Raw genomic sequence first — 26,411 nt, 5'->3', positions numbered from 1 at the left:
TATTGCTTGGGACCATAACATTTACAAGAGGATTGCTCCATCTGCCATAACTTTAATCTTAGAGTGCTTGTAGAGAGGAAAAATAAACTGATATTAAAAGGATTGCTACTTTCCTCATTTGGAAAAGCGATATCTGGGACTCACTCCCCCAAACAGAAAACAAAAGAATTTAAGTTTTCCTCTCCAAAGCCTTCTACCTCATCACCTTTGAGAGCCAAATAGAAAAAGATCTAAGTTGGATCTGAAAAGGTCCCAAAGCTCTTCACCCTTGGATCCAAGGAAGAAAAAAGAGATGGATCCAACTTTCTCGAATCTGACTGCCTCGAGTCCTGTAGTTCTCCCTAGGATCAGATACTCACCTTCCATTGACCCTCAGCCTTCTAGGGTGCCCTCATCCTTTTTAGAACAGCACCGGTCCAAGTCTCCTTCTCCTGCCTCGGCTCATTCATCCAGAAATCTGATGAAAGAAGATATGGAAAGAATGATGTGGAAGTTCATCTCAACACAGATTCAGATGGGTGTCTTTGCTAGCTCCTACACCCTCAGGTCAGGGCGCCTGTCCATCAACTACACCCCCACTTCAGCCTCCTCCTCTGATCCCTCTGGTTGTTTCAGAGTCCCTGGATTCAAGCATCCCAGGTCCATTTGGCTTGGATCCAAAGATTACTCTGAGTGCTTCAGTTCAGATTTCTTCTGATCCAGATGACTCTCAGAGCCGAAGCTTACCTGTTAGATCCGAGGTGTTGGAGTCGACTCTGAAGTTGTCAGAGCCATCTCTGCCCCTCGGAGCCTTGGTACTGGATAGCTTGGCTTTGGCTTCCTCCTCAGGGAGATTGTCTTTGGAGAAGGGGAGGATAGTGGTCCAGAAGCTTGCTTTCTCTGTGCTGAGGTCATCTGTCTCTCTCCTGGGCAACTTGACCTTCGAGGTGGTTAAGAGGGTATTCTCTGCTCTGACAGGATGGATAGATCCAACCCCCTCAGATCCTCAGCTTTCTGTCCTGATGTGTCTGTGCTTAGAGCCTTACCATTCTTTACAACAACCACAGCCAGTCTGAGATCTCCAGGCTTCCCAGCAGAGTATTACAATTTCTGCCGATACCACCCGAAAACACCCCACTGAAGAGGTCCCTAGGAAGAAGTGCAAGAAGAAGCACTTGGACTCTCCATAAGAGTCAGTCATGGAGGATACAGACTTTTATGAAGGTAAAGGGCACCACAATAACCTCCAGAAGACATCTCATTTGGAGACATCCTTGTGATCCTAAAAGAGACAGGTGGTTGGGTCCAGCAACCCTTCATCTGAGGAGTTGGTATTCCTGGAGGCATTCAGTACTGGCTCATCTACCTCCTGGGTTACTCAGCCTGCCAATGAGCACATTGATTTGTTCTCTCAGCAGGCATGGAAGGAACCTGTCACAGCTGAACCCATACCTAGAAGACCGGACAAGATTCTGGCACCACCTTCAGAAAAAAGTTTGAGCTAAAGGGGTGCCCCATGATACCATGGTCATGGTGGCGGCCACCAAAAAGGAACTTGCCAAGCATAGTTCCACTGTTCATCCCCCTTACAAGGAGTCTAAGATATTGGAGAGGTTTAGGAAGGCGTGTCTGTGCTTCAGTCACCTTCACCCTAAGGCTGCTGAATTGTTTGGCACATTTTATTAAGTTTCAGAGGGATTTGATCAAGGAACTTTCTGCAGAGGTCCAAGCATCCGTGACTTCTCAATTGGTGACCCTGCAATCTGTTTCGAATTCATCCATGAGGCTTATTTTCCATGTAGCCAAAGGAAGCTCAAGGGCAACAGGTTCAGGCATTTCCATCAGAAGACATACCTGAATGCACTTATGTGATTTTGTAGAGCCCTTCATGTCTTCGTTCATCAGTGTTCCCTTTGACAGCACCTCCTTGTTTGGCCCCACAGTGAAAGAAACTTTATCCAGGTGTGAGAAAGATGGAAAGACCCTGTCTAAAGTGGGTGTACATTTTGTGACCCCTCTTAGATCATTTTCAAGAAATCAGGAGGTGGTTGAAAGATGTGGTTCAGGAAATCTCAGGATCCTTTATAGGACACACGTGGAGGAAATTCCCCCAGAGGTAGAGGGGGGAACTCTAATGGTCGAATACACCCCTACAGCAGTGGAGGCCCACAAAACCATGGGTCTAGAGATTCTTTCTTGCACAGACCATACCAGCTCTCCTGAAACGAGCCTTGATTGCCCACCTCTGGAGGCAACCAGGAGTCAGTTATCCCTGCACCAGAGAGCCTGGCTAGACATAACAAAACATAATTGGGTGCAGAGGATTATATCTAGAGGCTGTATAATACTCTTTTCCTTTCCACCTCCAGTCTCAAGAAAAATCCTCAATGTTACACTCAGTCAGAGGGAAGAAGCAGCAATTCAAATACAAAAGCTACTAGAAAAAAAAGGAGTTATGCAAGTGGTCCCACCAGACCAGATAGAATCCAGAATTTACTCATGGTGCTTTTTAATGCCAAAGAAAACAGGGGAGTAGAGACACATTTTGGATCTCAGCAACTTGAACAAGTCAGTTCGACATACCAAGCTTTGGATGGTCATGGTTCAGTCCATTATCCTTTTTCTGGGCAAGAATGACTTGATAGACCTTCAGGATGCGTACTGTCACATAAAGATAAACAGACAATCCAGAATATACTTACGCTTCCGTCTGGGAGCCATTCACTACCAGTTCAGGGTTCTGCCCATTGGTCTAACCACAGCCCCCAGGGTGTTCACCAAGTGCATGACAGTAGTTCATAGGTTGGTACTAGGCTATAGGCCCTAGGGCCTATACAAGCCTAGCCATAACAATTCCCTGGCTATTTCTTCCCACACTATTTACTTCCCTGGACCCCTGTCTAGTAGGGTGACTGACATGATCCCTGGGGTGAATTTCCTTTCTTCATCCAATCGTCAAGGTTCCTTTTGAAGAGGGCCAAAGAGGCATTCTGCTTGACATGTATGGACAGTCTATTCCAGAGTCTGAGGAGTCTCTGGGTCAAGAACCTATCCCTCCAGCATGTTTTATTTATTGTAATGACAAGGTTTAGATCCCTGGAGCGTGTGGCTCAGAGGGATTGGGATTTCTTTAAGTGTAGCATGTCTAACAGCTCTGGGTTTGACATGGCCTTGTATGTTAAGCAGACATCGCCTCTGAAAAGTAGCAGCTCACTTGAGACTGCAGGGATTCTAGGTGTTTCCATACCTAGATGACTGTCTCATAACCACCCGATCAGGCATCAGTTGATAAGGGCAAGAAATCAGGTTCTCCAGACTTGTTCTCATCTGAGAATAACCTTAAACTACGCCAAGTCACAACTAGAACCAACTCAAAATTTGGAACTCATAGGAGCAGTTTTCAGCACAAAGTCAATGATACCCTCACTGCCTCCCTCAAGAGTGCAAACTATCAGATCACAGGTCATAAAAATAATCTGCAGTACCAAGATTTCAGCTTTCTTAGTCCATCAAGCTCTAGGATCAGTGTCAGTGGCAATAACCTTAGTACCTTTAGCCAGATTTTATATGAAGATTCTCCAATGGATTGTTCCAACACAATGGTTGATACTTTACCAACCCATGTCAAATCAGATACAAGTCACTCTGACATGCAAGAGAGATCTCAGCAGGTTGACTCAGTCAGATCAGGTTCTGCAAGGCTGTCCATTCATTCCCCCTCAGCCAAAGGCCATAGTGACCACAGACACTTCCCATTTCGGGGGGGGGGGGGTCTTTTTGTGGGGAAAGCAGTTCCAGGCACTTGGTTTCCTGAAGAGGTCAACTTGCATATCAGTGTCCTAGAGATGAAAACAGTGCTTTTAGCATTGCAGAACTTCCAGAATGCTCTACCTTCAAGGATGATTGCAATTCAGATGGACAGTGTGTCAGTAGTTTGGTACATCAACAAATAAGGAGGGACCATATCATACTCCTTGTGTCAAGAAGGACTCAGAGTGTGGCAGTGGGTGAGCTCATCCAACTGTTTTCTCATAACAATGCACACTCTGGGGAAGTCCATTGTGTTAGTAGGCAAACTGAGCAGTTACATTTCTTCATCACAAATGGCCTCTCAACAAGAATGTAACGGACATGATTTTTCATCGATGGGGCCAGTCTTGCTGTGACTTTTTTGTTTCTCCCCATAAACTACAAATGCAGCAGCTACTTTGTCCTAATCCTCCCCACAGAGGGAATCACAAAGGGATGCTCTTCTTCACAATTGCCCCCCTATCTACTTCATGCCCACCCCCAATCCCACTAATTCCAGAATTTCTGCAGAGAGCTGTCAGGTTGAAGAGCAAAGTCATCATCATTGCACCTTACTGGCCTGGACATGTTTGATTTCCCTTCCTTTGACCTGACTTACTTCACCAATCCTGGATTCTTGATCTGACTCCAGACCTTCTTGTTGACAGACTTGATCCATCCCATCATCTCAGACCTCAGGCTGATGGCCTGATTTCTCCAATTCTGTTAATAGCCAGACAACCGATGCTGTCTTCCCCTGTCTAACATATACTTTCATCTTCCCATAAATCTTCAACATGAAAACTCTATTCAAGTAAATGGAAACAATTTGTTTACTGTGCACAACAAAATCATCTTGAACCTTTTTCAGCTACGATACATAACATACTTGAGTGTTTAGCCTTACATTTTTAAGAAGGGGATAGTTATTCAACCATTCAGTTAGCGATATCATACTTTCACATTGGACTTGAACGTTCTTCAGTAACCTCTCATAAGTTGTGCAGAACTTTCTTGCGAGGCACTCTTCTTTTGAGACCTCCATTTAACGATCCTACTCTCCCATGGGATCTCGGTCTGGTACTGCAGGCACTCATACAGTCACCCTTGAACCAGCAACTAAATGTGACCTTAAGTACCTTACTTGAAAACTGTTTTTTTCTGGTAGCCATTACCTCTGCTAGAAGAAATTTCAGAGATTCAAGCCTTGTCTTCAAAACCTCCATACTTGATCTTTCACAAGGATAGAGTAACGCTAAGAACAAATGCCTCTTTCCTTCCTTCCTTCCCAAGCTGGTATCAGAATCTAATATCAATCAGTTCATTAATTTGCCAGTCTTCTTCCCTAATTTTGCAAACAAGGGAGAATGCATGTTACATTTATTGGATGTTCACAGACAATTACATTTTTACATGCATAGGACAAAAGACATCAGAAAAACAGACCAATTGTTTGTTTCCTTTGCAGAATTGAAAGTGGGTAAACCAAGTCACAAAATTAACTTTAGCCAGATGGCTAACCAATTGTATTTCATTTGTCTGTAGCAGATTGGGTATTACATTACCAAAACCAGTATGAGTTCATTCAGCTAGGTCCATGGGAACTTCCTCAGTGTTTCTTTCCAGAGCATCCATGGACAACATATATGCAGAAGCAGTTTGGGCTACTCCCCATACTTTTGTTATTCATTACAAATTAGATCTGGTCTCCAGGGGTAGGGCATCATTTGGTTCAACTGTGCTCAGGAATATCCTTCCTTAGAGTCCACCCAGGATTATAGGTAGCTGGGGACTCTGTCCCATCAGTTGAGGACAGAATGAAAATTGACAACATCAGATAAAGAAGTTGTGTACTTAATGTAACGTTCCATCTATGTTGTCCATTTTTATTCTTCCTCAACTTCCCACCCACCAGCCCCAATCCTTTCTGTTCCCAAACTTGTGGACAAATGAGCTGTTAGAGGAACATCATTGTACTTTATATTGAGCTCCAGATATCGTTTTTTTTTCCTGTTATTGAGCACATGCAGTTTTACGTTTCCTATATTTATGCATGTTAAACAGTCCTTTCTGGTAAAAATCAGCAAACACCAGTAAATAAATTGGCAGTTCAATAACAATCCAACGGACCAAGCGTGTAATCCAGAAAGAAGTTTAATCCAATGTAAGCGCTTTCGGCCGTGTCACCAGCCTTCTTCAGACATAAAACACACTCAAATAAAAGCATATATATATATATATATATATATATATATATATATATATATACACACACACACAAGCTTGCCATAATTGGATAATGACAACAATTAATTAAAACAATGAGCTGTTATCTATTAGCTATTACAACTCCTTATATTACCTAGCCACATAGTAAAACACATACAGACCACATATTAAAAACTCAGTATACCAGTTCATAACAAATTTTATATTTTCATAACAAATTTTATATGCATTAAATGCCATAGGTTCTATCTGTTATAAGCCTTTAATTTAAAAACACTGGTGAGCGATATTGAATCATTGAGTCCTGGAAACTCTGTTGTATTTAAAAAGACTTGCCACCAGTATTCTTTTGACTCCAATATTATTTTCCAAGGACCTTTTCTAGGGGATGGAGTAATCTGCTCCAATACTATGAATTTAAATGAATGTGTGGGATTATGCATTAAATGCCAATTTAATGCATTATTATGTGAGCTCTTCCTAATTTCATATAAATGCTCGTATATTCGCTGACGTAACTTACGTTCCATTTTTCCTATATAATATGCTTCACAGCTTGAGCATAAAGCTGCATACACCACCCCTGCCGTATTACAGTTGTATTTTCCTTTTATCTTTATAGAAATTCCTTTAATACTAAACTGATCTGTTTCCAATATGTGTGTACAATATGCACACATATTACATTTTCTCATAATACCACTAATACTTTGGGATACATTGGAGAATCTATTATACCAATCTTTTAGATTCTGGTCTCTTTTATAAATAATTGATGGTTGAGTCCCTAAAATACTAACCAGTGTTGTATCATTTTTTATAAATGTCCAATTTTTATATAACATCTTTTTTAACTGACCAGAATCTCGCGTAAATGTGGTAATGAATGCTACATTAGTATAATCGCATACATTATTCTGTGCTTGATTGTATAAATTATTATTCTGAAAATCAGCAGATAAAGAAAGGTCCACCACATATACATCTTCCTCTTGTAAATTATATGAATTATTTGATTCAAGCAATGGTTTATAAAAACCTGTACATCTTTTATACTTAACTTCTTGAAACACATTATCTAAAAAATATTGTGGATAGTCTCTATTTGAAAACATATTCATAATGTGATGACATTCTTCCAAAAAATCCCCAAACTCCGACACCATACGTGCTGCACGAACCAGTTGACCCTTTAAAACAGCTTTTTTGACATGCTGTGGATGATTACTCATATAGTGCAGATACTTGTTGGAATACGTTTTTTTCCTAAAAATATTAGCTTTTAGTGTCTGTTGTGCAATGTTTTTTGATAAAAATACGTCCAAATATGAAATACTATCACTAGAAACTTCATGAGTAAATTTGAGAAATTCAGTTGAATGGTTGAGATAATATATGAATTCATTAATAATTTGTTTAGGCCCATGCCAGATGAAAAAGAGGTCATCCAAAAATCGGCAATACAAATCTATGTACTGCATAAATTCAGACTGAAATACAAATCTGAGCTCCTATGTGGCCATAATGATGTTAGCATATAACGTTCCCTCTGGGGAGCCCATTGCCACCCCTTTTATTTGCGTAAAGTAGTGACCATCATGATACAAATAATTATTAGTTAACACTAATTCCAATAATTGTGTAAAAGTGTTTACTTCATCCTGTGAAATAGGCTGAATCTCTGTAAAAAATTCAGTGAACCATGTAACTCCCAAATCATGGGGTATACATGTAAATAAATCTTTTACATCTACTGTAATAAATATAATATTGTCAATATTGTGTAGCTGTAACATGTTTAATTTCATTAAAAAATCCCAGGAATCATGACAAAAATGAGGGAGGTTCTTAATAGTGTGCTTCAAATTGATGTCGATATACTTAGCCATAAAGTATGTTTTTGAACCACCTGCGTCCACAATGGGAAGCAAAGGTGGATTTTGTAAATCCTTGTGCAATTTTGGTGCACCAAAAATCATTGGTATTCTTGGATTCTGAACATGCATGTATGTGAAGGCTTCTTTGGTAATTTGCCCTTGCCATAGCATATCTTCTAAATAATATTCAGTTCTTGAATTAGAAATATTAAATTCAGTTAAAGAAGTCTCAGCATAGGCATCATCATACAATATATGCATTAACAATTGATTATAATCCATAACATTCATTACAACCAATCCCCCACCCTTGTCTGGTTGCATAAACCTTAATTCTCCTTGAGATTTTAGTTGCATCAACATTTCATACTCCTCTTTAGTGAAATTTATATTATTATATGTTCCTTTATTATGCTGAAGATAATGTCTAAAATCAAGTTCACAGATGTCTTCAAATAACTTAATTTTAGGATGAAGGGGAGGATTAAACAAACTAGGAATATGCAGTGGATTAAAAGCAGTGTTATCAGTACCATGATGTAATACTGCTAAATTCAGTCTTCTAACGAGCAGTTTAAGTTCAGTTACTAAATCAGTCACTCTTGCATTTCTCTCTGGTATGAAGGTGAGGCCTTTACTAAAAATATCAGCATGTTGTACAGTAATATCAGCATGACTATAATTATAAATTTTACAGTCACCTGCTGTATTATAAATCAGCTGATAATTGTTACCTGAAATGACCTCACCTTCAATTTCTATCGGTAACTGTTGTGCGAACCCTGTTCTCTGCCTTCTCCAACTGCGGGATGAATTTGTCCTGGTTATGTGGCCCTCCTTGTTCCGAAGTCGCTCCGATCTGCGAAGGGTCTCTGCCTCTAAAGTGACTTGCTGTTGTACAGTATTCCCTTCTGTTTGAGATTCCACGCCATTGTTTTGCATAGAATGAGAAACTACTTCCGTGTGCGCTATTCCATTGGCCACGTGATAGTCTTGGGTAAGCCTGCCCTTTAGAATAGTCTATTTTGTCTCTTTGCAACTTGCGAGTTTTCCTATCCGTAACTATTTTACTACATTTGTCCACTTCTTTGAATACTTCTTGATACTGATATTGACAGGCTGAAAATGCAGTATGTTGTTTAAGTTTAATATCAAGTGCCTGTATTTCGGTGTTGAGCTCATCCATTCTTTGAGCATTATGTTTCACCAGTACACCTAAAAGTTCGCACCCCTGTCGATCAAATAATTGCAGAAGCTCTTTGTGTAAGCTGCTGTTTTCTTTTAAGCCAGTCGGATATTTCCAATATCTTAAACTTTTTGGTACTTTCTGCCTTTTAATGCACTCATTGAAGTAGGCATTATCATGCAATAGCCTACGGTAGTCCCAAACTAAATCATGAAATTCGTCAACCATGGTGGAAAAATTAGGGGCTTGTGAATTTTTATCAAATATACTTTGCTGTACCTGGTTTAACCATTGATGAAGTTGTACATCCTTAAAATTATGCTCGACACCGACATTTGAGATGATACCTTGTTGCCCCACCAGCTGTTGCCCTGGAGGCAAACTGTCCTCACTGTCAGCACTACCAATTCTGTTGTGCCTGAAACCAGGTAATTCCAAACACTGTCCATTATTGTTGCCTGAAAGTTGTTGAATTAATTGAGTGAGGCTTAAAACAGATTGTTGTAAAGTATCAAATTCAGCTCTGGTTACCGCCATTGCCGCGTCTTGTGAACTGCCAGAAGCCATGCAAACAAACTAAATGCACAACAAAAACCAGTAAATAAATTGGCAGTTCAATAACAATCCAACGGACCAAGCGTGTAATCCAGAAAGAAGTTTAATCCAATGTAAGCGCTTTCGGCCGTGTCACCAAAAATCAGCAAACAAAATCTGAGGTAGCTTAGTGTTGGTGCATTATGGGTAAGGGAGAAGCTCAAGAGCTTTTTGGTTACTTTGAACTTTAGTAATGGCCAAGTCGGATCTAAGAATCTGATCCAAACCATAAACTGAGGAAGAATGAAAATGGACAACACAGATGGAACATTATGATGTGTATAACTTCTTTTTTTCCTTATCACTGTTACAATATTCCATACTAAAGGGATATCCTACTGAGAATAGCCATATGTCTGGCTAGATTTCCAAAACCGTAGGCCCTTCCAGGTGATGTACCTCAGATGTATATCTCATGTCCAGGAAGTAAGGTACATAAGTGATGTACGAGAGCCTAATCCTCAGAACTTCTTTGCTGCTAGTCTAAATGCTACTTCTTTAAATTTGATCTGTGAAGTTGTTTGCTGCATTGTTTTATCTACCAATCCTGTGGCAGATAAGTACCCCAGTGGGACTTTTTCTTCTTTTTGTTGGGATACCATTTTTACATGTCATCCAGAAAGGAGAATTGTGAGTATGTGAGGCATATTCCCCATAAAGATTAACACAGGTGCTTTTTCTGTCTAGATGCAGACCATGATCACACTCAGAGTGTAATTTGTCAGCTTTTATACTCAAGACCCTTTGTAGCCATTTGTCCTCACTTAAATGGATTTCAGAAGTTTAAGGAGTTAATACCCAGAGTTTACTTAGAGAACCAACATTTGAAGTTGCTAGCTGAGGGAATTATGGTCATTCAGAAGACTCTTAAGAAGTCCAAAAAAGATATGTTTAGAGACTTCTGCTGTCTAGCCTCTACCAGACATCTCCATTGGTTTAGTTAAAGAACCCGAGGACTGTCCAGTTCCGACAACAGCTACCTCTTTTCACACTTCTGTTGGAGGCCGATACTGAGTTGGTTAATCACACATCTGCTGCACCTGAGCGTACCTCTGCTACAGACGAGACAAGGGAGCTGTGGCTGATTATATAGGAAGGGCCTAGAGGATTCCCAAGACACTTGTTGACGAAGAAGTTCCTGGTTCCTTATTGAAGTCAAACAAAGCTCTGATCTCCCCACCCAGCCAAATATGTTAGGATAGAGGTCCCCCTCAAGAAAAAGCAGAATTTTTAGTATGTGGTTGCTGTGGCCAAGAATCCCCATGAAGAGTGTTTTTGTAGTCTGTGCCTTCTACTGCTCCTTTTTCTCCTACTCTAAATGGATTAGGAAGTCTGACTCCTGTGATGAAGTAGTAGATTTGGATTATGGGGAAGAGTCCCTAGCTTATTATTTCAAATGCATTCCTGTCATACTTTAGGGTTGGAAGATGAGGATACTCTTCTCTTGATTCTCCTGTTGAGGAACTTTCTTTTGGGGTCACCATAGTAAAACGATGAAGCACTTGGGAAAGTTCCCAAATGTCTGTGGTCCAAAAGAGATATTATGCCCTCTTACAAATGGACTCTGCCAGGCCTTCTGCAGTCCATCCTGTGTTGGAAGCCTTGTCGGATACTTTTTCTGCTGCTTTCCAAACTGCTAAGCCTCAGCCCTTTGTTCCTAAGAAGCCAGGTAGGTTTTACGACGTACCTGAGGATCAAAAGTTCTTATATAAGGATCACTCCTCTGACAATTCATTAATTTCTCTTTCTGCTTATGAAATTTTCAGATTTATGTCTTCTTCCAAACTTCTCCCTTCTGAAAAGGATGGTAGGACTGTGGACCAGTGTGGGAAAAAAGTTTATACTTCGGCCATCCTGGCTTTCAGAGCAATAAACTACTAGACCTATATGACTAGGTATAGTCTGACCGCTTTGTCTCAACTTGGAGGTGTTTTGACTATCATGCCTCATTCCAAATCTACGAATTCTGTTATTTCTTTACTGAGCTGTGCTTCTCCGGCAGCTCACCATTCTGTCAAATGCAGCTGTGATGCTGCTGATGGCTCTTCTGGGGCAGCTGCAACAAGATCTGTTATACAAAGGTACTCCTTGATTAGGTTACAATCCCTCGCTGGTGATATTAAGGTCAAGTTGTTAGAATTCTCCCTCAGACACTCAGAATCTGTTTGGTTCTAGTACTACAGAGCTTTTTAAGACCTTGCAGGATAAAGGAAAGGTATGCAAAACAGATTTTTCTTTCCCCTATCCCTAAGTTTCAAAGGAATTATCATTCTAAGTCTTCCTTTGTATTTAGGCAGCAGAAACCTTCCTTAAGAGGCAAGAGGTCTTCAAAAAGGGTGTTTTCCTGATAGGCTTGCTTAGCTAGAGTTTATAGGCCTCTTTTCCTGACAACCCTGCTTCTGTTTGACAGTCATCTTACCCTGCCCCTCATCTTGATTCATCTTTCTCTCCAGTTAACTCTGTATTATCCCATTCGGCAGCAGATCACCACAGATTCCTGGATTCTTTCCGTAATACAGAAAGGCTACTTCATAGCTTTGAAATCCCTTTCCCCATTTTCAGGGATTCCTCAGCCTTCATATTGCCAACTTGCTCACCTTCCTTCTATTCTTCAGGACCTTTTAGTTCAAAGAACTATTTAGCCTGCTCCTCCCTCCCAAAGAGACAAAGGTTTTTATTCCAGGATGCTTCTCGTTCCATGAAGATGGGCTGTTGGAGGCCCATTCTGGATCTCTCTTTTCTCAACACTTTTTTGAGAATTCTCTCATTCAGAATGTTGTCTGTCCAGTTTTGTTTCCTTTGCTGCTTCCTCAGGCCTACATGGTCTCTCTGAACTTGAAGGATGCTTATCTTCACGTTCCTGTTCACTCTCTCTTCATGAAATGTTTACTGTGGTTTACCATCTGAATACCTTCAGCAAGCTGCCAAAATTATCGCCTATCCTATATCCATCCTGATAAACCATACCATAACTGAAGGAACCATTTCCAATCTCTGGAAAATCTCTCATATTATTCCCTTACACAAAGGAGGTAATGCTATTGATTATTCAAACTACAGGCCTATAGCCCTCCTCTCTCCAATAGCTAAGATTATGGAAAAATGCATTCACCAACAGCTAATGAACCACTTACTAAAACATAACATACTAGCAAACTGTCAGCATGGTTTTAGGCCTTATCATAGTACCACCTCAGCTCTCCTATCCTTTACAAACACCATTAATAATAACCGTAATAATAACAGTCTCTCATCAGCACTCTTTCTCGACCTATCTAAAGCCTTTGATATGGTTAACTATCAATTACTCATAAACACTCTGTCATCCATCCCTCTAGACACCAAAGCAATTCTCTGGTTTAAGTCCTACCTTAGTAATAGACAGCAAGCAGTTCTTTGGGACAATCAACTATCTTCACACCTTCCTATTTCCCTGGGAGTCCCTCAAGGTTCCATTCTTGGTCCTCTCCTTTTCTCATTATTCATCAATGACCTTCAAATAGCCATTCCTCAAACAACCTGTATACAATATGCTGGTGATTCCACTATTATATGCTCTGCCAACTCCATTTCTGAACTGCAGTCTCTAACCCAGACAGCTTTTAACACCGTAGAGACATGGTTCTCTAAACGGTGCCTTCTTCTGAACACTAAAAATACCAAGTTACTACTGTTTACAACAAACAGCAAGTCCCCCCATAGATTTCTCCATTCAATCTAGCAATGGTACCCTTATATCCCCAGACACTTCCACCAAACTATTAGGTATTACAATTGATAATAACCTCACCTTTCACATTCACATTAATAACACTATTAAATCTGTTAATAAAAAACTGGGCTCCCTATATAGGATAAAACCTTTCCTGACTCCAACTGCCAAAATGACTATTGCACACTCCCATTTAATTTCAACTCTATTGTATGCAGCCCCCATTTACACTAATCTAAAAAAAAGTAATCTTACCAAACTATCCAACTGCTATAATAGTATTGCTAGATTTGCCACTGGAAACCCATATAGAACTCACCATTGTCTTAACCTTCGTCAACTAGACTGGCTAGAACTAAAAAACCTTCTGTTACTTTCTCAACTTACCATCACTCATAAAATCTTCTATCAACCTAACAATACTCCAGTACTAAACAACCTTATATTACCCTACAGGAACCTTGATTCCTTACGCTCCTCCAATAAACTTCTAGCTAGGACCACCAAGTCTAACAACTTAGCTGGTGACTCACTTTTCTCAAATACTGTTGGAAAACATTGGAACCTCTTGCCCTCTGACCTTACTGCACTTCCATCCCTTTCTCTCTTTAAGCAAAATCTTAAGAAATATCTTAAAAATCACTGGCTATGCCCTTGCTATTTCCCAGACTGAATCTCTAGATATCTCTTGTCATTTCTTGCCATTCTACTCTCCTCTTCTCTTTCCTGTCTATCCCTCTACTTTAGAGGCAACTCAAATAATCTCTACTACTTGACAACAATTATTATCCTTTCTACTTAGCTAAGAATGTACCCTGTTGGTAGTATTTCCTGCCTTTTGCTTTATATCTCCTCCTTTTCTTCCCTAACTATTTTTCTGATAATATGCTTAGTAAATTAACCATAGGAAAGTTACTGTCTGTGTAACTATTTTTACCTAGGTTTTAAAGATACCTCTAATAATGTCTATGGACTGCCCTAGACTTACATGCTGTAAAATGAGCTGTTGATGTATGTTGTATCTATTAGACTAACGTGTATTCAATTTTAAACCTTTTTTGCTGTGGTGGTGGTTGTTGAAATTGGAGCTTTTCTCCCCGGGCCTCCACTGAAAATGGAAATATATCCAGCTGGACCAGCCCGGTTAACAAATGTTAAATAAAAATAAATAAATAAAATAATTTCTTCCTCACATTATCAGTTGTCTGCTTTGCCTTTTGGTATCTCTACAGGTCTGAGAGTCTTTAACAAATGTCTAGCCCCAGTCATAGCATACTGTAATCTTGATTTTTACCATGCTTCTGCTTTGCAGTGTGGATTTCATCTCCTCCTCCCAAGGTCACTTTCTTGGCAGCTTTCTTCTAGTTTCTTCTTCCTTTATAAGTGGCGTCTGCAAGAAAGTTTCTGCAGGCTATGGTTCCTTTCATCGGACTTCATATGAAAATGCTTCAGTAACATCTAAACAGGCTTTAGCATTGTCATCCTCTGCAAGTTCCCATTCTTCTCTTACCTTATCCCAAACAGGAGTCGCTGTGGTGGATTCATCAAATAGTTCTAAATCCAGGCTTGTCTTTTCAAGGCTTTCCAAGCCCCCCCCCCCCCCCCTCACCCGGAGCTGTACACAGATGCTTCAGATCTTCTTCCAATGACATCAGGTGCCAGGGAGGGTAGTCTACCCAACAAGTGGTGGACCACATCAACATCAAACATATGAGAGCTCTGCTTTTGGCTCTTCAAGCCTGGTATTCTCTCTGGGTTCCAGGTCCTGCCAAAGTTTACAGACAACATTACTGTCATGTGATACATAAACAAGCAACTACTATTACTAGGGAACAGGTCCTTAATGCTCTCTCAAAGACCAAGAACACTGCATCAATGGGCTCAGACAGTATCCCAGGATGCCTTCTAAATTGCATGAAACATGACCTATCAGGGCCTCTGGAATTACTGTTTAACTGTAGCATCTAAACAGGCTTTGTGCCTCATGAATGGAGAAAGACAGCAGTCTTCCCTCTGCACAAAGGTGGGCTGTCTACAGACCCTGGAAACTACAGACCCATAAGTCTCACTAGTCTTGTATGTAAAGTCATGGAAAGAATTATCATGGGGATGATCAACAGAGATATAGTAAACCTCCAGACACTGGACCCAACCCAGTTTGGTTTCGTCAAGGGCAGATCTTGCCTACTCAACCTGTTGGACTTCTTTGAGAGGATGTATTGACACAATAGCACACTAGGGCATTGTTGACAAACTCAAGAGGTTAGGTACAAACCCGTATGTCACCAGGTGGATAGCCAAATGGCTCACAGATAGGACTCAGGAAGTTAGAATTGGGGGAGTCCACCTCTACAAAGCGGCCTGTCACAAGTAGAGTCCCTCAGGGATCAGTCCTTGGACTGCTCCTTTTTGGCATTTACTTCTCAGAAGTCAAGGCCAATGTCAGTTGTCTTTGGCTGACTAAATTTGCAGATGATTGCAAATTAGGAGCGGTCATTGAATCTCACACTGACACAAATGTCTTCCAGGAGGGGTTGACACAGACAAACGACTGCTGTTGGAGCCATAGACTAAAACTAAATGCCAAGAAATGCATAATAGTATCCTTTGGGAAGTCATCCATCCCTGGTAACTATCATATTGACAACACACCCCTTAGAGTTGACCTAGTAGTCAGGGACCTAGGGACACACATAGATAGTAAGCTAGCCTTTGATCGTGACGTGTCTACAGTCGTACCTTTTTAGCAGACTGACTCTTCTTGTTTGGGAGTTTGCTGTCAGCCATCATCTGATTCTGCAGGTGGTTTACATTTTCTCAGAGCTCAACCTAGTGGCAGACAACCTGAGCAGATCCAGGGCAGATCCTTGTGAGTGGGTGCTTCACAATTAGATTGTCCTGGGCATTATCCTTTGGTGGTATATTTCTCAAGAGGATCTGTTTGCCACCTCTCTGAGCACACAGCTTCCCAAATTCAGTGCCAGAGTGCTGAATCATATGTCTTAGAAAGTGGACACCATGCATTTTTCTTGGAAAAGGATGTTTCTATATTATTATCCCCCTCTTCCTCTGTTGCCCAAGGTCTTACACATGATCATGTGGGACAGACCCAAAATCTATTCTTGACCCCTTTTTGGCAAAATATAGAATAAAGAGTCTCAATGAAATTCAAGTAAATTTTGATTTCTATTTTTTATTAATTGCTTTTTTGGCAGCCACCATCTAAACCAGCTATATTGAAAGTAGTGAATATAGTAACAGAGATAAAACAACTGGAATTCAGATCTTTACATAAAGGTGGGAGCAAACTACATAGGAAAAATGGGAATTGTGGGAATAATGCATTCAGGGGAGGAATGAGGTTTAAAAGAAGACAGGACTTAAATGAGCTATGTAATGTTTAACTGAAAACAACTAGGTAGATTATAAGTGATGTATAATGTTTGCAACTGGGAGTGTGTCATTATAGTTTATGGTCTAAAATGCTTGCAACTAGGATTGTGTTGTGGTTTGTTTTCATTTATATAAATGTATGGTTGCTTATGATGTATGTGATGGTTTAATAAAGATGTTTCTTGTTTAGAAAAAAGGGACAGGAATTGAATAATTTATGTAATGTTGCTTAGATTATATGATATGTAGTGATATATATGAAGCATAATGTTTGTTAATATTAATTTGTTAATACAGTTTGATTACTTTTATATAAACATAAATATGCCTGTGTCACAAGTGATAACTTAATAAAGGTAGTAACAAAAAAGAAGTCATATAAACAGACATTTAAAATAAATGGCTAGGGGGTTCCAAAAAGAAGTCTTGGACCTCCCAAAACCAAGGACAGTCCAACAAGACTGGAGAGACAGCATTCTGAATGAGAGGATTCTCAGAAAGGTGTGACCCATCTCCCATCCTGGCCCCTTTTATCTTCCAGAAAAATTTAATCTCCATTTCACTCATTGGCAACAAATTATTTGAGACAAATGGGTATGAAAATAAAGCAGTTAGTCATCACAGATGCTTCAGACTTCACTTGGGGAACAGTGTCAGGAGGGAAAAAAAGTGCAGGGGGAGTGTGGGACACCAAGGGCAGATACAAACACATAATATTAAGAGGATCCTTGCTTTGATCAAGGCAGTCAACTCTCTAAATCATCTTTGGTCCCTGGGACCACATCAAATAGTTATAGGCAATACCACAGTCTTGTGGTACATAACAAGCAATGGGGAACCTGGTCATACCCTCTTCGCAGATTAGCCATGTTAGTTTGAAATATAGCTTCACAGCACAGTCTCATTGTACAGTTATTCTGTATTCCTTCAGAGCAAAGCTTTGTGGCAGACAAGCTGAGCAGGAATAGGACAGACCCTAGAGACTGGAAACTATAACAAGAGCTCTTCCGTGATTTGATGCATCTGTAGAGAGTTCTTCAAGTAGACTTCTTTATCTCCTCTATATGAACAATCAGCTGGCAAGATTCTGAACCAGGACTCCATCAAGATGGCCTGGAAGACAGATGCCTTTTCTTTCTCTTGGACAAGAATGTTCCTCTATGCTTTTCTACCCCTTCCACTAGTATCATGGGTACTTCTGAATATTCAGAAGGAATCTGCATGGATCATCATGGTGACTCCCTTCTGGCCAAGGCAACTGTGGTTCTCCCATCTTTTGGAAATACCAGAGGCATTTGCCACAAGCTTCTTCACAGATTGGATCTACTCACACAAGAGCAGGGTTGTTTGATACACCCTGACATCAATCATCTTCAGTTGACTGGATGATAGGGTCTTAATTCTTTTAAGGCACCTGTCTACTGTGGATGTGCAGCAGCTATTAATGGAGGCAAGAAAGCTTGCTACTAGAAAATCATATTAGCAAATGAAAAATGTTTCCCAGTTGGTGCCAGAAACATAACCAGCACCCATTCAGGGCTAATTGTTCTCTGGGTTTACAATTATTGTGTGAGTTGCCATCCTATGGCCTTCCTTATTCCTGTATTACAGTTCATTTATCAGCCATTTCAGCAGGTCTTCCCATGAATCTTCCTCTTTTAATATAGTCATATAATATATTCATATAAAAATTTCATGAAAGGAGTTTTGCATAAGAGGTCTCCAAAAAAAATTGGTCCCTACTTGTGGAATTAATTTTGTGTAAGAGAAGCTAATTAGCTGCTTTATTTGAACCAGCTAATTTGGCTGATTTGAGGATCTTAACATGGAAAACAGTTTTACTGATTGCAAGAGGAGTATTAGAGTTGCAAGCTATTATGATGAGTCAGACCCATCTCATTTTCCATAGGGACAGGGTTTCTTTGAGAACTCATTCTATTATGCCTAAAGTGATATCTGTGTTTATTTTAACCCAAACTATCCATCTCCCTGTTTTCTTTCCTGAAAACAAAAATGAGGGAGAAAGGATACTCCATATTTTGGATGTCCACAGACAACTCAGGTACCATCTTGACAGAACTAAATCGTTCAGATCTTCAGATTTGTTGATTCTTTGTGAAGGTAAGAAGAAAGGACAACCTGTGTCAAAACAGACTATTGCCCAATTGTTATCTAAGGCTATTACCTTGTATTATACTCACCATAACAAAACTTTTACAAGCAGAGTCAAGGCCCACTCTGTCGGGGCTTTGGCTTTATCTATGGCTTTTTGGAAAGGGTTGACTTCTAGAAGTATTCTAAAAGCTGCTACTTGTTCCTCTGTACATACCTTTACAAAGCACTATAACCTTGACAAAGCACTATAACCTTGATTCCTTCTTTGATCCAGATCAATATTTATTAGGACCTTTCTTCAGGGGCTCCTGCACTATTCTCCTTCCACCTCCCAAATGTAGTTAGCTAAGGTAATCTGCCCATATGGCTAAGGCTACTGCAGCAGTGATTAATATTATGAACATAGTACAGTTGTGTAAGTTGAACTTAGCAGTAGATATTCGAATGATCACTGTTGCAGTAGCTGCTCCCTCCCTCCATCCCCCTTGTTTTTTTTTTGTTGTTTTTTTTATACCAGGATGTGTGGACATTTGAACGTTTATTTTTTACTTCTTCCCAGTGTTGTTCTTTCAGGGCTCTCTATCTGCTGGCAGGAAAGCACTGAAGGGCTTCTCTCCCAAACTTACTTTTAGTCAGCCCAGCTCAAGCTGCTTGAAAGTTTGGGCACGTGAAAGGTGCCCTAAAGCCTTGGAAGCTGGATAGCTGTTATATCCTTGGCAGGATATAACCCATATAGTTAAGGCTACTGCAGCAGTGATCATTTGAACATCTGCTGTTATGGTAAGTTCATCTTACACAACTGTACTTTGTGGAGCTGCTTTTCTCTTCATAAGTGTGCTTCCTTCAATGAAGTTGACTACTGTGAGATATTTTGTGTGTGTGGTACAGGTCAGGGATAGGTGATGAGGCTTCCCCAAAAGGAGCTGCTGAAATTCCTGCTGACTGATATACACTCAAAAATCAAGAATTATGGTAGGTAAAATTGTGTGTAATTTTATGTGTTTCCATTTCTGCTGTAAATGCCTTTTTTGCAGAAGCTAGTTATGAATATTTAAACTGCATCTGTTTGGATAAAAATCTCAGTTTATGCTGTATCAGTGTTCTAATATGCATATAGAGAATGTTGTATTTTTCATGATGATAAGAACAGAATGCAGTGCTAAGACTTTAGCATATTGGCTTTTCTTCCCTGTGCCTTAGCTAGGACAGTGCAACATTGAAGGATGTCCATGCAAGAGGAAACCTTCGGTAAAGACACAGAATCCAAAATGTTATTTTGTCTTCTGTGAGACTTGGATTGCTTTCTTACTCTGTTTCAGGCTGTTTACAACTTAGTTGGCATACTTACCTGAAGACAGTATTGCAGTACCTGGGATTTCGATTACATTCAAGATTATATCTGTGATGCTCCGCATAAGTCACTACAAAATTAAAACATATTAAGAATATTCAAATTCACTCGATTCTTTTCCTATTATAGATCGCAGAAGATCACAGAATTATTATCTTTACATAAATGCTGTACTGAATCAAAGTAAAATAAAATGTGTGCAGTGGAAAGCATAGCATGGAAATAGTTAACTCTCAGCATTTTTTATTCATTGTGTTTTTATCTAAGATGGACTACTTCAGTTATTAGCATCATATTTGTCTCCTTCAGTCAGTGACCATCTCACCAGGACCTCACTTAATGGCCTACAATCACCCACTGATAAACATGTTTGAAAAGGAAGAGGCATCATCCTCTTTCCAGATAATGAAATATTGAATAAAGATTTTAGATTGTAGAGCTTGTGTAATCAGCTTTCTACATTCACTCTTTAATCCCTTGTCTTTGCATGCATGGCATGGTATGCTGCATGTAGAAGCATACATCCAGCATCACAGCAGTGGTGCACATTGCTAGATGTTTCCCTTATTTGCAAAACAACAATCCCTCCAGTTAGTGACATTCATCAGCAGGGTAATAAACTTTAATTTTCAAGGGAGAAGAGCAAGATCTTTACTGGAATATCACATCCAGAGTTTGTCCATGAAAACATACTGCTTATATGACAGTATATAGTACCCCACATTTAACATTTGTATTACTGAAACTGGTAAGAGGTAGTCAAGAGATACTTTTCATCACATTATAATGTCTCCATGCTAGTCTCATTATTTAGGAAACTAAAAAATTACAGAAATATTATTTAAATATTATGCATAAAAGGCAAAGCAACATGCTTCTCATATAAAATAAAAATCTAAGTAGCTTTCTTCTCATCATGGCAGTACATTTATCATACCAAATTAAAGTATTTTCTGGGTTATACCATTATAATGAAAGCCCATAGTATCCATGCAGTCTTCGTCTAGGTGATGACATAAAGAAGAGTTTTATGTGAGTTGCAGCTCTCTGTTTTTCATTCAGATGTGCTTCATGTGTAGTTAACACTTGAAAAAGTTATTTGTCAGCTTTATAGTAAACAGCCTAATACATTAAAATTGCATGAAGCATGTGCCTTCTTGTGTGTGGAATGAATACTGTAGATTTCACCATTACTTATAACCTCAAAGGATCCTTACTAAAATTAAATGCATCCTTCCAGTTAAAAGTGTAATGTTGAGTCTCCTTAGAAATAAAACAAATCTACCTGTGACAAGTGCTGTCTCTTAGCAGATATATTTAAGCAGTAAGGTATGTCAACAGTGTGGTTCTGTGTATAACATCACTCTTGGGATGTTTAAAACACAAGGCAAAGCTAAGTCTTTTGCTCTCCCACCAGTGATGTTGTTAGACAGTAACAAATAACCCTAGAATACTTTATTGCTTTTATACAATGGCTTACGTCTATTAATAATGCTGACCCCCCCCCCTTTGGCTGAGGTCGACAGAATAACATTGTTCAATATCATCACTGTTGATTTGGTTCACTAGCCACTTTTACTTGGCCATTGTGTAATTTCTAGTTTAACATTTATATCCATGTGGTTGGTGTAGTTTACAACACTGCATGCTGACTTTTGCAGTGATATGCCTTTTAAAACTGCATGCACATCTAACAGTCTGTGCTAGTCTGGATGCTGTGAGCATGTCCTTGAAAAATGTTTAATGTTTGCAGGATTTCTGAGATATGATGTAGTTTGGAGAATATGATTCTTTGCAATATTTATAAAACTAAAACACAATTTTTTTTTTTTTTTTTTAGCTAACAAAGGGACATTAATTGAATAATTATGTGTGTCAGTGATACAGATGTTTCAAAACAAGAAGTTATGTACTCACCATAACGTTCGATGTATGTAGTCCATCTTGCCTCACATTCTTACCCGTGGGTAGACTCGGCCAACTTTTCTAGCTCGAAGTCTTCTATTGGCTGGGCTAAGGAGGTATCCCATGCTGCACTGCTCTATATCCCCAGATCTAGTTTGCTGCGAACACCACACTCATACTTCATGCATAACAAAATCCCAACAAGAGGAATAAGCTAAAGGTGAAAGGAACTCTAAAAACCAAGCCTAATCTCCAGATCCTCTAGGACGGGAGAAGGTGGGAGGGTAAGTAAGAATGTGAGGCGAGATGGACTATATACATCGAACGTTATGGTGAGTACATAACTTCTTGATGTTATGTAGTCCAATCTCGCCTACATTCTTACCCGTGGGACAGCGTCCCCAGCACCTACATCCTGGGAGGCTCAAAGGAAGATACTCCTGAGTACTGTGGAACCAAAGGAAGACCTGCCCCTTAATACCACATCCAGTTTGTAATGAGTAACAAAGGTGTGAGGAGATGCCCAGGTAGCTGAAGCACAAATATCATCCATCGACAATCTGGCGTGGTAGGCTGTAAATGCAGATACAGCCCTAGTAGAGTGAGCCTTGACTGGAAACGGTAGGTCTTTCCCCCCTGAAGAATAAATGAAAGAAAAATAATTTGATATCCATCTGGATAGGGTGATCTTGGAGACAGGGGACCCAATTCTGTTTTCCGAAAAGGAGACAAACAACTGATCAGATTTTCGGAGATCTTTGGTCCTGTGCAGATAGAAATGTAACTGTCTGTGTACATCTAGTTAATGAAATTTAAATTCTGCCTTGTTTGAAAAGTGGGGAAAAAACACGGGCAACTCAATAGATTGATTGAGATTAGATATGGACGCCACTTTAGGAAGAAAGGAAGGGTCTGGTCTAAGAGACACCCTGTCTTTATGAAAGATCAAGTATGGAGGTTTGATAGAAAGAGCCTGAATTTCTGAAACTCGTCTGGCTGATGTGATGGCTATTAAGAAGGCCGTTTTCCGGGTCAAGAATTTCAAGGCACAGGTAGCAGCAGGTTCAAATGGTGGTGAAGTCAGGGCTTGCAAAACAAAATTTAGATACCAGGGCATAATAGGTTCTGAGACAGGAGGGCGAAGTAACAGAGTGCCCTCCAGGAGAGCCTTACAGAGTCTGTGGGCCATCAGACTAGGCTCATTAGCAATATGAAAATTAGAAATCGCTGCCAATTGAACTTTAATGGTAGCGGATGCTGAACCCTGCTGGAAAAGCATAGACAAGAACTCCAAGACGGAAGCAATTGGAGCTGTGTAAGGGTCAATTCCCTGGGCAAGAGCCCAAATAGAAAATCTCTTCCATTTGCTGGAATAAATTCTCCTAGTAGAGGGCTTATGAGAGGACGATAAAATGTGAACCACCTCAGGTGAAAAATGATGAAGCCTAACTAGCGACAGAATTGGAGAAGCCAGGCTGTCAACCTGAGGGTCCGTAGAGAGGGGTGGAACTTTCCCGACATGTGTGTCAGTAGGTCTGGTACTGGGTCCAGAGTCTAAGGAGGTCCACCATGTATGGATGGAGAAAGGGGAACCAGACTTGACGAGGCCAGTGTGGAGCAATCAGGATCATTCTGCTTCCCAAGGATTGAGCTTTCTGAATCACTCTTGATAGCAAGGGAAACAGAGGGAAAGCATAGAGCAGACCGGAGGGCCAATCGTGGACTAGAGCATCCCTGGGTGACTCCCCCTGTGGGGGGATCAGCGTGAAGTAGCTGCTGCATTTGGCATTGAGGGGGCTTGCAAAAAGATCGCAGCAAGGCTGACCCCATCTGCTGAAGATTCGTTCTGCAACCAGACGATTCAGGGACCACTCGTAAGGCATCAGAATAGCTCTGCTTAGCCTGTCTGCTATCACGTTGGACTTCCCCGGAATGTGCGTTGCCACCACGAACCGATGGGAAGAAACTGCCCACTGCCACACACGCATGGCCTCTGTGCACAGGGGATATGATCTGGTTCCTCCTTGCTTGTTCAGATACCACACAACGGACATGTCCAAGTGTACTGCAATAGTCCCGAGAGGAAGAAAGCCCTGAAGTGCCTGCAACGCAAGTAACACCACTCTCATCTCTAGGACGTTGATGTGCAGATGCATCTCGTGATCTTGCCACCTGCCTTGGACTGTCCTGCCAAGATAATGCCCCCCCCCCCCCCCCCATCTGGGAGGCGTCCGTTGTCACTGTGGCAACTGGGGGTGATGGAACGAAGGGTTTCCCCCTGTCCAGATTGTTGGTGCAAAGCCACCATCTGACATCCTGTTTGCATCTGTCCGTGAGCAAGATCTGATAGGAAAGTGGGAGTCTTTGGAGAGACCATTGGGCAAAGAGGAGCCATTGAAGGAGCCTCATGTGCAATCTCGCTAGAGGGACTAACATAATTGTTGCTGCCATAGTGCCCAGGAGTTGAAGAACCCATCTTGCCTTTACTTTCCTGAGGGGTAACAGGGCTTGCACCTGATTTTGTAAGACTGTGATTCTTTCCTGCGGTAGAAAGGCTCGCATCTGAGCGGTGTCTAGCTCTGCACCTATAAAGATGACACGCTGTGAGGGCAACAAGGCAGATTTTTCCCAGTTCAGTGTTATGCCTAACTGCTGACAGAGTGTGATGGTAGCGTCCCTGGTTTGTATTAGTAGATGCCTGGTGGGGGCGGTGAGGAGCCAGTCGTCCAGATACGGAAACACTTGGAATCCTTGACGTCTCAAGTGAGCCGTCATGACCGCCAAACACTTGGTGAACACCCTGGAGGCTGTGGTGAGACCAAAGGGCAGGGCTCAAAACTGGAAATGACTGGCTCCCAGCCGGAAGCGTAGGTGACTCCTGGATGCCCTGTCCATCTTGATATGGAGTAAGCATCCTTGCGGTCGATGGAGCACATCCATACGTCTTTTCCCAACAATGGGAAAATCGACTGAAGAGTGACCATTCGGAACTTGGACTTTTGTACATAGTGGTTTAGTTGGCTGAGATCTAGAATGGGTCTCAGGTCCCCTGTTCTTTTCGGCACCAAAAAGAATCTTGAGTAAGTCCCTAATCCGATCTGGTCTGAGGGGACATACTGGATGACTCCTTTTTCTAGCAGCATTGAAACTTCTGAAGCTGCCTGATCCCTTTGACTGGGTGGAACGTCCGTGATTCTCCTGATTGGAGGGGGGTCTGATGAGAAGGGGATGGCATAACCTTCGGAAATTATTCGTAATACCCATTGGTCCTGGGTGATGCTTTCCCAGGCTTCCAGGTATAACGATATTCGGCCCCCGACTGGCTCCGGAAACGCACAGTTGGGCATCCCATCAGGGACGATGGTAGGGAGAACCGCGAAAGGAATTGCGGTCTCCCAAATTGCGGGGGCCTCCCCTGCCTCTAGGGCGGCATCTCCCTGAATAACCTCCCCCTCCTCTGCCTCTGAAGGGGGGCTCACCTTGTGCACTGGGAAAAAACTTCTGTGATTTCTTGAACCACATCTTCCCACCTCTCTGGGCCTTGGGCTAAGGTCTAGAGGGGAGGGAAAAACGGACCCCTACAGCAGACAGAGTCTTTCCCTCTTGCTCGCACCTGGTGAGGGTGTCTTTCACCTTGGTTCCGAACAAAGAGGAACCATCAAAGGGGGCGTCGGTGAAAGAAGACTTGAAGGCCTCCGCGAAATGACAAAGGCGCATCCAGGCTTGCCTCCTAAGGGCGACCCCTGAGCTTGCTGCCCTACTCGGTCCCTCGGCTGCATAGGAAATGAGCCGTATGGACGAGTTAATGGAGTTGAGGGTAGACACCTGGGCGTTAACCGTCTGGGCCACCGCCACCGGAACGTTACCCGCTAGAGTATCTCCTAACTCCTTGAGGAGATCTCTCTGGAGCCGAGTAAAATGAGACAGGTAGGTTGCTGATGAGAGGGTACGCTTCCTGTACCGGTCCATGGTCCTAGACTCCTTGTTAGGAGGATGGACGGAGGAAGAAGTCTTGGCTGCTTCTTTCTGAGTGGCCGCCGCCACCACTATGGCATCTACAGGGACTCCTTTGGACAAAAACGCCTTACCTGGGGGAGCTGATAGAAATTTATTGGGTCTCCTGGGTACGGGTTCCACAGAATCAGGGTTCTCCCACACCCTTTGACAAATTAAATCCAAGAGCTCGTCGAAGGGTGGACACACCCAGGAGGCGGAGGGTTGAGCACCAGAAGCCTTAAGGAAGACCGACTCCTCCTCGAAGGGGGCTTTGGATGGCCAGTC

General features: G+C 41.4%; 1 protein-coding gene across 2 annotated transcripts in view; it reads left to right on the top strand.

Moving 5' to 3' along the window:
• The window catches only part of LOC122816772 (tetratricopeptide repeat protein 30A), a 2,782,581-nt gene that overhangs the window by 2,034,737 nt on the left and 721,433 nt on the right, over window positions 1-26,411 (top strand). The window contains exon 15 of one of the 2 annotated variants that reach the window (XM_044089788.1): window positions 20,075-20,122. The exons of the other annotated variant lie outside the window; for it this stretch is intronic. Coding sequence (XP_043945723.1) covers window positions 20,075-20,122 — 48 coding nt within the window. The remainder of the gene's footprint in view (window positions 1-20,074; window positions 20,123-26,411) is intronic. 2 annotated transcript variants of the gene reach the window in all.

This window comes from Protopterus annectens, chromosome 12.part0 (assembly GCF_019279795.1).
Source record: "Protopterus annectens isolate FY-2018-M chromosome 12.part0, PAN1.0, whole genome shotgun sequence".
In the NCBI taxonomy this organism is placed as follows: domain Eukaryota; kingdom Metazoa; phylum Chordata; order Ceratodontiformes; family Protopteridae; genus Protopterus; species Protopterus annectens.
Note: the sequence above shows the minus strand (reverse complement) of the source record. Positions and strands in the feature narration are given on the sequence as shown.